This window comes from Syngnathus typhle, linkage group LG5 (genome assembly GCF_033458585.1).
Source record: "Syngnathus typhle isolate RoL2023-S1 ecotype Sweden linkage group LG5, RoL_Styp_1.0, whole genome shotgun sequence".
NCBI classification, from domain to species: domain Eukaryota; kingdom Metazoa; phylum Chordata; class Actinopteri; order Syngnathiformes; family Syngnathidae; genus Syngnathus; species Syngnathus typhle.
This window is the reverse complement of record NC_083742.1, coordinates 6,393,945-6,404,312: the sequence shown is the minus strand read 5'-3', so window position 1 is coordinate 6,404,312 and position 10,368 is coordinate 6,393,945. Positions and strand designations below refer to the sequence as shown.

Below are 10,368 nucleotides of genomic sequence, written 5' to 3'. Positions count from 1 at the left end.
CTGTCAGTGAAAACTATTCACAATGGGATATTTATCTGGAACAAAAAGAAACAACCAAATGTCTTGATGTCCTTGAGGTTTTTATTAAGCAGGTTGTAGAGTACAGGTTTCGGTTTTCGTTGTGAGAAATGAACAACTTAACCATGAGCAGGCCCATTTGAAAAATGTGTCAAAATGCCTACCTGTTTCTCAATTTAAATATTACATTAAAATTACAGTATTCTAAAATGGATTGTTTCTAGTATCTTTGGATTACAGCACATGCACAACGGCCTACTGGAGCCATGCCTTTAGCATGCTAATATGGTAACCCATTGTCACGTAACAAGTATCTACACACCTTGTGCTACATGACTGAACACACTAGAGTACATGAGGATCATTATTCTGGAGTTTGCAGATCAGTTTCCTGGAAAAATCTTGTCAAAATACGAGACAACCATGTGCCCACTACGTTCCTGAAGGTGGTGACATAATAGCGTTCTGCGTACATTCTCAACATGCCATATGTCATATCCTATTAAATAAGTGGACTAAAAGTCCTTTGAATTAAACTAAGAAACATAATTTCTACCAGCGACACGACATCTTTATGGCACATCAACTTTGCTACCCACTTGAATCACCAGTGGATGAGTGGCACCTCGGAAAGAAATGGCCTCATGTCATTATTGGAACGGACACACTCCCTGTCAGACATGTGGTGCCCTCGGCATATGTCAGGTGAGTTGACAGAAGTCACCAAGCAGCAGAGTGGGTTGTTTGGTGAATCCATCCGCAAAGCCCTCCCCTTCTACCAGGACTGGCCTCCTATCGCACATCGGGCAAAGTTTATTGCGCTCCTGGGAGGACCTCATCCAGATGATGAGGTTCCAACGCTGACCCGAGGAGATAGGCAGGGCGCCGTGCATGTGTTGGCCCCGGTGAAGAATGCCCTCGCCTGCTCTGTGTTCAATCTCTGAACACTCTGTCTCATTTAAAGGCACCTGCAAGAAAAAGTGATGGAACTCACCAACGTATAAAGTAGAATACTGGGACTGACTTGTTCATTTTTAGTGCCTGTTAGACACAAAAAATTAGAAGTTTGTTGTGCAATTCATTCCAGTGGAAATGTAGAATTTCTAATGAAATCCAATCAAAAGTTATGAAAGACCAGCTTGTTCCAGAGGGTGTTGAATCACAACCAATTCACATTCAGAATCAGAACACACCGCAAAATGTACCTGTCTCATATCACCAAAGTAAAGGTTTCCCTCTGTGAAGTCCCTGCCCAAGGAGACATTGAGCGTGACCTCCGCGTTATCAAAGTGGTAGCTGAGGTCCAGGTCTTCGTTTATGTCGTATTTGACAACAAAGGCTTTGTGACTATCCAGACTGTGGCCTCCACAATCTGGGTAGAGCACAGTTGTGAGTGAGTGTAGGTACTGCTGACGAAGAGGTGTGACAAAGCCTTCATCAAAGCAAAGTTCGTTTAGAAGAATCTGTGAAGAAAGCAAGACACGCCATTGAAGGACTGAAGACATTGAAATCCGACATTTATAATTCCATTCCAGCTTTCATTATTTACATTTGCATTATTGTATACACAGTTGGCCTTTGCTAAGGTAGGGTGATATGACCCCCCCCCTGAAAAACAATTGTTTATTTTATTCAGTTTAATCTCAATTATGAAAATAAAGTTTTGAAGTCCTGAAAACTAAAGAAACTGCTGAGTAGTTCAACATTTTATGACATCTGAAGTAGATTTTTCAAACAAAAGGAAAAAGATAACAGAAAGATATTATTAGGTGACAGTCTTGAATGTTTTAGGAGGTATGCAAGACCCAAAATAAATCAATTGCCCCCTCGGGAATAATGATGCCTTGAAATGTAACTGGCACATCATTGCGTTAACATCTATGCAACTTGCAATTGTGCATTGTCAAAAGATGAAATAAATGATTTCTGCTTCGGTCTGGAATGGATGATCCACCACTAGTTAGTAGTAGCCTGGCAAGCCAAGACCAACGCTACAGCGATCTACAGCATTGATGCGCATTTCTGAGGCAGGGTAAAACTGCGCAAACAGGAACCAATCAGCGAAGAGCCAACGTGATGTCGAGGAAAAAAAATCCACGTCTTCTTTTGAAATAAATGCTTCCAATGCTGTTGGTTCCTGGGGTTTTAATGACGATGTGTTTCTCGATATTTAAAAATGAGTTTAATGCTGGATTAAATTCATTGTCTCTCTTGCGCTCGGTTTTGAATGTTCAGAGACTTCCGCTGCCAAAAAGTCACGCTGCTCACAAAGGATACGTCACAGTACGTAAACGAATTTGATTTGTCGGTTGATTTTAAGCTGATTTGCGGTTGATGCCCCTCCAGACCCAATCGCTAGGACAGCATTGAGTCTGGCTTGCCACTTGCCAGGCTAAGTTAACAGTGACTAAAATGCCAATGGTACATGTAACACTAAAGTGTACGCTAAAGTAGGATTACTACAGAAAAGGCATGTTGGAACAGGATGATCTACAAACATGGCTTAGTTATTCGAGTTCTGACAGAGGGAATGGGCAAAACAGTCGGGCTAAGCTTTTGGTTTCAACTGTATACCTTTAAGATGTTTTGCTGAGTGAGCTGGAGCAAGCAACATGAGATGTGATTGCTAACGACAAAGAACCCACATTTAAGCTCAATTGGAGCCAGAAAAGATGGTTGAATCACCCCATAGTTGTTCATGGTGTTGGGTCGACCTTTAGGTGCTGCGGAACGCTCAAAGTGCTCCAGCTCGTCCATCAGATCGTCGCAGAAGCTTTTGGTGAACACTGGGAAGCGGTAGACCCTGGCAGCTTTGACAGAAATGATTGTAAGATGCTCTGTGTGCCACTATCATGCCAACAATCAAACAACTGTACCCAATTTCATCCAGTACAAAGGGCAACAAAAAATACTTTTACAAATAAAAGATAAAATATTGAAGAAGAAAGTGTGTATATGTGTTTAAAAACATTTTTTTGTAGAATTCTGTTTGAAGTTTAAATGTTTTAGGAGTGTATCGGAGGGAGCACGATTGAACAACCCTGTCGACAGTCAAATGTACCATAGTTGCATTATTGCATTACTTTGTTAATAATGACTTGTGAATATGCTAAAAAATGTATAAAGTTTAGAAACATGTTTCTTTAGCTCACCTGTTTCTTTTTCCAACAAGTCACAAAGACTTTGAGATGTGACATTTCGACTCTGACAAAATTTAACTATATGCTTGAACTCTGGCGCAAGGAACCTCTCCTAAGAAGAGGCATTTAAATGCATTAGAAAAACGTTTACAATAAATTACGATGACATCTTCGAGAGCAAATACTGCACCTCCAGATGGTACACATGAGGATGTAGAGGCCGGTATGTGTCCTTTATGGTAGCAGCTCTCTCAGCAGATGATGCAGCAAGACACATTCGCCTGTCCACTTCCTGGGAAATCTAAAAGAAGGATGGACATTTAGCGCCACGACAGTAGGTTGCAATAGTACAATTCTTTTAGCTCTTGTAAATTTTCACATTTTCTCACTTTAAAACCACAAACAAATGTAATTACACAATTAGGATCATGGAGACGATCACCGAGCTAAAAAATAAAAAAATAACTGATCATCGATTGTAAGATCAAGAAAGATGGACAATCTGTCCAATCAATATAAAAAAATAAAAAATACTGCACAGTTAACCCCCGGTCTTTCGGGGAGACTGCCCACGGAGAGCCACAAATTGCGTACAATTAAAAATGCATTTGAGAGAAAAACAAATACTAGAAAATATACTCCCCAAAGCATTGGGTGGTCAATAAACAGAAAATCCACAAACCCCCCATCAAAAAGGAAAAGAAAACCCACTATTTATAACATTTGGAAGAAAAACGTATGTTACGGTATAATATATGCTGAGAATTCTTCAATTATTAACAATGGCATCATAAAACGAGGTTTTGTGTTTGTTGTCATGTCTTGCTTTGCTGATCTGATCAATGACGTCATTGATCAATCAACAAATTATGACATTACAACTGATCCCAGCTTTGACATGACATGTAAACATGTAAAAATTATCTCCTTTGGTTCAGATGACATCTTCCAGGACAGAGTTATGAGTCATGACACTCCACTGATGAAAATTACAAGATGATTCTGTTTTGTCCGCAAAATTGACAGATTCCACATCTTTTCCTCTGCTTGCTCTAAAAACAAATTGTAACTAAATAGAACGAATTTCTCTCTAGTTATTTTTCTGAACCTTAAAGCTAGCTTTTTTTCTCTCTACTTTTTTTAATGTAACGCACCTCATTCAAATGATCAGAATCGTTTCAGGTTTCCACATATTTTACCGATGAGCAATAACGTCTTAGCGCACTTGCCTTGTGAAGGACATCCTCAAACTGTTGCTCGGTAACGCAGCCAAGCCTCTTCAGGAGCTAAAATATACGCGTCACGTAGGTTAATCGGATTTCCACATATTAATACTGCACTCAAAACACGTTACGCTGGACTCAACTCACGGCTTCATAGTCTCGTCTGAACTGCTCTTCCGTCATAAAGCGAACATGAAGTTTGTAGTCTTCGAGGAAAATGTTGTCTGTCCTAAAACAGCTGCAAATATAAAACTGTTGATTTCCTTTTCCTTCATTTGTCATCGTGGTCACTAAGAAAACATTGACAAACCACGCAACTGACATGCAATGCGCCAACTTTCCTTGTTTCTGGTGTCGATTATCTGCGAGTTTGCCTACCACTTCCGGTTTGCAAAGGAAACACGTGATCAATAACAATACAACTTAGACTACTACTACGACTACCATTAGTAATAATAATAATAATAATAATAATAATAATAATAATAATAATAATAATAATAATAATAATAATAATAATAATAATAATAATAATAATAATAATAATAATAATAATAATAATAATAATAATAATAATAATAATATGTATAAAATGTTTCCTACCAAAATATTTGATCTACAACATTTAAAAACGTTGAGAGCAAAATAATTCATGCGATGGGCGCAATACCAGTTTGTATTTATTGATGCACTCGCCCCAAGTTTCTTGATTTTAATTTTACAAGTATTGTATTTTTAATACCTATATATGTTCGAAGTAAATTGAAATTCAATAGTCAATTATTATATAATTGATATACAATAATTGGTATAACAATATTGAGGGCACAATGTCCGTTTTCACAACAAGCCATGAGTATCGTAAACGTTTTGATTGGACGACAGTTGGTGGCGATAATGATCCTCGATGTTGCTTTTCATCATTAGTGAAAAAGAAGAAGAAGACGTCACTCCGGTCGCATGTTTTAGCATTAGCGCAATTTGCTACTGGATGTTTTCTGATGGTTTTACGTCCTACTATCGTTAGGTCTTTGCAGGAATGTTGAGTGTCGACGTTTTGCAAGTAGCAGAGGAGGAGGTGGTCGAATCCAGCTCGAGTAAACTTGGCGACATTTACACTTTTGTGGCCAAAGGATGCTTCCCACAGTCGATGAATCCATTGAGGAAGAAGAATCTCAAAAGATACGCACAGAAATTCATCATCGACGGTGAGGCTTGCTTTAAAATGTTACATTATCGAATGTGTTCCAGGGTCACGAACCCCGGTATTCAAGGGCTCTGGAGGACCAGAGTTGGTGGGCCCTGATATTGTTTGTGTGTGTGGGCATAGTCCTGTATTTGGCTTTCTACAACTGTATGGGGTAATTGCACTGCATATTATTGTGAATTTTTAGGAATTTGTCAAATAAATGTGGCAGCCCTCACTTTTAATCTAACCAAAATTGTTTATTAAATTCATCCAACTTTTAAAATGCAACGTTTTCTTCTGCTCAATGAGCAATCGTTGATATACCACCTGTGTAAACATTTTTTAAAATTTAATTCCGCTTTTGTTTGCTCAGAAAATGTATGACAAACTTAAAACATTGCCCCTAAATTCATTGTGAGTTTCTAGGAGATGTCAGCCCAACAATTAAATACATCTCCCAATTATTTCACATTTTATGTTACTTGAAATCGGAGCCTTTACTGCCTGCACCCATTATATTTCAATGTATCTCTGCATTTTTAGATGCCAAGCTTTATTATGTGGGGCCAAAGAAAGAAGAAAAGAGAGAAGTTGTCATTGAGGCTGAGCGGAAGAGGCAGATTTTTCTGGACTGCCACTTTAATGACATCGGACATCATTTGGGTCAGAAGAAGACTGTCCACAGAATTCAAAGCAAGTACTACTGGCTGGGCATTATCAAGGATGTGGTGGACTGGGTACTGTTATTATGTGCTTATTAACATCTAACATCAACTGTGGCACTAAAGATGATGCCTAATCTATCTGATTTGGTTTTTCAGATTAAAGTATGTGAGACATGTCAACATGCAGAGAGGAATAAAAATCTGGCGAGGACAGTCCGACCAATCAAAGTGGATGCACCATGGGATATCGTTGGAATTGACATAATAGGTTTTTGCCTCATTTTGTTATGAAAAGATTACCGTTTTTTTCCGTGTATAATGCGCCCCCATGTATAATGCGCACCCTAAAAATGGCATGTTGATGCTGGAAAAAAGCCTGTACCCATGTATAATACGCACCCAAAAAATTTTTTTTTGTCTTTTTTTCTTAAAAAAAATAAAAAAATAAAAAATTTGTACCTATGTATAATGCGCACCCCAGATTTTAGGACAATAAATTAGTTAAATTTTGCGCATTATACAGGGAAAAAAACGGTAACTTGTTTTCTGTCATTGGTTTCCAGTTTGAGACAGGTTTTCTGCTTTTCTTTTTGTGTTCTTCAGGGCCTTTCCCAGAGACTCAGCAATTGAACACGCATGCTACTGTTCTCATTGATTACTTCAGCAAATGGCCTGAGGCATTTCCACTGCAAAAGACGGATGCTGTCTCCATAGCGAGGTGTATTTCCAAATGTATGTCCAGGTAAACGCACACATTCTGACTGCTTAGAATGATATAGAACATTCAACATAGGGTCTTGTTGACATTTTTACAATTTAGCATTTTACGTTGTGTTGGCCCACATATTGATGCCGTGAACCTTGACATACGTAGATGTGTGTTCAAGCTCCTTAATTGAAACCTTAACATAAAATAATCGAAGGAAAGCATTAGTTTTTACCTGTAATATTTTGGAACTATGCTTTCACCCCGGTTTGGTTCAGGTTTGGTTCCCCGAAAACAATCGTGTGCACACAGAGCCCAGACTTCTGTAATGAGGTGAGACGTCGTCAATAATGAAACCATGCAAGCCGATCAATCGGGGGATTAGAAACGTGTGGATCGTCGGTGTGTCAGTGTGTTGTGGATTATTCTTGGCAGGTTACAAATCTGTTGAGCCACAGATGGGGCATCATGCAAAAAGTCTCTCCTCTGGCTCAGCCTCAACTCAACCCGCTACACGACTGCACTAGTCCGTTGCTGAAAGAGGCTATTACGCAGATGGTGACAGAAAAGCAGACAGACTGGGATGACTTTCTGGATCCTGTGCTGTTTCTCTTCAGAACATCTATAAACCCGACAACCAAGTTCACGCCTTACTCGCTCATGTTCAACCGGAAAGCTAACGCTCCAAACCAAGTAAGACAAGCTATTTCCAACAAAGCAGTTGGTTTTCTGTTCCTTAAATTCCCCTTTTCTTTCATATAGGCTACACTTGGTCCACTTGGATATGATGATCATGAGCAGGACATGTATTCTGTCAAAGAGAAGGCTTCCACATACATGACTATAATGCAAGAACAGCAGAACACCGTGAAGCAGTTGGTAATTATTTATCTTTTCCTTTAAGATATGTATAATCTTAGTGGAATGGGGCTTTTTTTTTTCATAATATTAATGTTGGGCATGGCTTGGGAAAAAAACATTCAGAAGTAGTTCAAGAATTCATGAATAGTTAAATCTGTGGGTGCCAACCCACAAGTGAGTATGGAGTCAGTCAAAAAAGAGTTTGTTTCCACGTTAAAATAACCAGTTGTTCGCCAATATAACGCCATATACATGACCAGAAATTGGTGGTAAATTGTGAGAGAAATTGTGGTAAACCCCCAACTACAATTTACAATACGTGCTATCATCGTCTCTCCTTACCAGCATGTGAGTGTTGGTGATAACTTTACTCTTATTTAAAAATGGAAATACTACAAAGAAACAAAATTCTCTCTCGCTCTCTCTCTCTCTCAAGAGTTATTCTCGTCAGTGTATTTAGCATGATAACAAATGTTAAACAGATGTTTAAAAATTCAACTACTGTATATTTATAAAGTAATTCAGTTACATTATTTTTTCTTTACCGGTTTGGTCTTTCAATGTGTGTCTTCTTCAGGTGATAGCCAACATGAAAGCGGCCTACAAAGAGGAGAAGAAGAATGTAAAAAGAAAGGCACACAACAGCCCCTCAATGACTTTAAAAACATCAGAGCCACTGTTTTGTGCTGGAGTGTCCCCTTCGAAAAAACTGAAAGAAGATGGTTTATATTTATCTTTCCCCGTGGAGACGGTGCTGGCCACCGAGCAAAGTAGCTCTGAAGTTATAAAAACTGAATTAACATTTCACATGGCTGAGTCTGATAATCACTGACAATTTAGGACTCTGAAATGTTCATCTCACAAATTGGAAAGACTGCATTTGGAATATTTGAAGTTATGAATGGAAAATTGTATCCAAATCATGATAAAAGCAGTGTTGATATTTCAGTTTAACACACACTTCAGTGATGTACATTAAGTATGCTTCTTTGCCTGAGCTCCAGAGATCATACAAATATTTTCCTAAAAAAATATTAAATTATTTCAGTCCACTTTGTCTTTGGAAGTGTTTTGTTGTTAGTGTTTTTTAACTTGATTAATGTCAATTATATTGTTAATATATTTTCCAAACTTTCCACTGATTCCTTCTGGGTAACCATACCACAAAGCCCTTTGACAATCAATAAAATAGTTTAAAACATTTCATTCTGACAATCAGTCATCTAATAAAACTGATCCTGGCCCCCAGTGTGGTTTGGCCGAGCTGCATAGCGTTTTTTTTTTTTTTTTTTTTTTTAGCGTATTTAACCCTGCAGTATTTAAAAGGTTAATGTTCGCCAGTAGATTTGTATACAGTGTATTGCAGAGCTAGGTAATCGGGTTTTAGCAAAGAACGTGCGGGCAGACTGTCAGGAGTCTGAAATGCGCATTGTATTTTAAATACGTATAAACAATTCGATATATATAAACTATGCCGTACACCATTTCAAAGGCTTTCATCACGATGTAATGTAATGCATGACTGACGTTATCTTTAAGATTCACGGCTTGCTGTTCTTGAACGAGCATAATGTGGGCGGAGCTTTACACTCTTTCCTTCCGCGTCAGACACACTCATGCTCCTGGTATCAATGTCATTCTTAATTTCCCCAAATAACCGGAACACAAAGCGACCGGAGTCGCAATAACGTGGACGCCGCAATCACGTCGATGACTTCACAAGTAAATGGCAACGTACCAGGATTTAAGACGAGGTCACTCCATTACGTCGATACAAACGCTCCCATTATTCATTGATTCATTGAAAGGTAGAAAGCAGAGGGAAGAGTCCCTTGTCAGCTCCTTCACTTCCCGGACGTTGAAGGGATGCTACCAAGCCGCGGTTAAAATGTCGGAAAAAAGTCGGTACCGATACCGCGGTCGGCAGTTTCACCATTCAGTCTGTAAACACTGCGTCAATACTTCTCTTGAAACTTTCCTCTGACTGGGCTGTGATACATGATTCGGGTAGGCGGTTCCAGCTATTAACTACACGGGTAGAGAGAGTAGCGTCGCCATGGATGCGTAACCTCCTCGGTTTGTATAGCTTCAAACTGTGACCACGTGTCGAAGTATCATTATTTAAGATGAAATACTCCCTCAGGTCTTCACCAAGTTCGCCTCGGAGAATGCGCCGGGTATATATCAAATCTCCTCGGTGACGACGGTAGGCCAGAGAGAAGAGATTCAACTGTTCCAGTCGATCTTCGTAGGAAAGCTGGTGAAGTTTTGCGACTGTTTTCGTACCGCGACGTTGAACACGCTCCAGCATATCGGTTTCGTACTTGGTCAATGGGAATACTGCAGGCAGTCCGTACTCAAGAATGGGACGCACGTGAGAAATAAACAGGGGTCTGAAAATCGCAGGAGTCATACGGGCAAACGACCGTCGGATGGATCCAAACATCCTGGTGGCAGCGGTGACCTTCTTCGTGGTGTCAAGATTAGTCTTTAGGTCTGACGACACTATGACACCAAGGTCCTTCTCACTTGTGGTGTTTTTAAGGAGATATCCTCCAATATGGTA

General features: G+C 39.3%; 2 protein-coding genes and 1 long non-coding RNA gene across 7 annotated transcripts; 2 read left to right on the top strand and 1 right to left on the bottom strand.

Annotated features, from left to right (window-relative positions):
• Window positions 1-63: 63 nt before the first annotated feature.
• On the bottom strand, window positions 64-4,770 carry ogfod2 (2-oxoglutarate and iron-dependent oxygenase domain containing 2). 2 transcript variants are annotated; one of them, XM_061278859.1, is made up of 8 exons: window positions 4,704-4,770; window positions 4,529-4,619; window positions 4,388-4,444; window positions 3,349-3,459; window positions 3,171-3,270; window positions 2,704-2,828; window positions 1,224-1,481; window positions 64-986 (listed from the first exon to the last, which is right to left on the bottom strand). In XM_061278859.1, exons 2-8 carry the CDS (start codon window positions 4,562-4,564, stop codon window positions 720-722), a joined length of 954 nt encoding a protein of 317 aa, XP_061134843.1. In that variant the 5' UTR covers window positions 4,565-4,619; window positions 4,704-4,770; the 3' UTR covers window positions 64-719. The 2 variants fall into 2 exon arrangements, with proteins under 2 accessions (XP_061134843.1, XP_061134842.1); XM_061278858.1 differs by having other exon boundaries at window positions 4,529-4,770.
• Window positions 4,771-5,295: 525 nt separating this feature from the next.
• zgc:113436 (uncharacterized protein LOC503528 homolog) lies at window positions 5,296-8,854 on the top strand. 4 transcript variants are annotated; one of them, XM_061279525.1, is made up of 8 exons: window positions 5,296-5,589; window positions 6,114-6,307; window positions 6,392-6,503; window positions 6,839-6,977; window positions 7,220-7,274; window positions 7,377-7,634; window positions 7,704-7,820; window positions 8,380-8,854. In XM_061279525.1, the coding sequence occupies exons 1-8, from the start codon at window positions 5,421-5,423 to the stop codon at window positions 8,632-8,634; spliced, it is 1,299 nt and encodes a 432-aa protein (XP_061135509.1). In that variant the 5' UTR covers window positions 5,296-5,420; the 3' UTR covers window positions 8,635-8,854. The 4 variants fall into 4 exon arrangements, with proteins under 4 accessions (XP_061135509.1, XP_061135508.1, XP_061135511.1 ...); XM_061279524.1 differs by having other exon boundaries at window positions 7,353-7,634; XM_061279527.1 differs by lacking the exon at window positions 5,296-5,589 and having other exon boundaries at window positions 6,128-6,263.
• A 735-nt stretch (window positions 8,855-9,589) lies between these two features.
• Window positions 9,590-10,236, top strand: LOC133153734 (uncharacterized). The gene is made up of 2 exons (XR_009714377.1): window positions 9,590-9,878; window positions 9,946-10,236. It is a non-coding gene; the product is annotated as an uncharacterized LOC133153734 (long non-coding RNA).
• The last annotated feature ends 132 nt before the right edge of the window (window positions 10,237-10,368 follow it).

Bases quoted from the DNA above. Each gene is read 5' to 3' on its own strand.
- ogfod2 (XM_061278858.1), bottom strand. From the start codon at position 4,705: ATGTCAGTTGCGTGGTTTGTCAATGTTTTCTTAGTGACCACGATGACA. The intron at 4,445-4,528 runs GTGAGTTGAGTC...CGTATATTTTAG, and splicing joins TCAGACGAGACTATGAAGCC to CTCCTGAAGAGGCTTGGCTG. The intron at 1,482-2,703 runs GTGATTCAACCA...CTTTCTTCACAG, and splicing joins ACACCATGAACAACTATGGG to ATTCTTCTAAACGAACTTTG.
- zgc:113436 (XM_061279524.1), top strand. From the start codon at position 5,421: ATGTTGAGTGTCGACGTTTTGCAAGTAGCAGAGGAGGAGGTGGTCGAA. The intron at 7,275-7,352 runs GTGAGACGTCGT...TCGGTGTGTCAG, and splicing joins GCCCAGACTTCTGTAATGAG to TGTGTTGTGGATTATTCTTG. The intron at 7,635-7,703 runs GTAAGACAAGCT...TCTTTCATATAG, and splicing joins AAGCTAACGCTCCAAACCAA to GCTACACTTGGTCCACTTGG.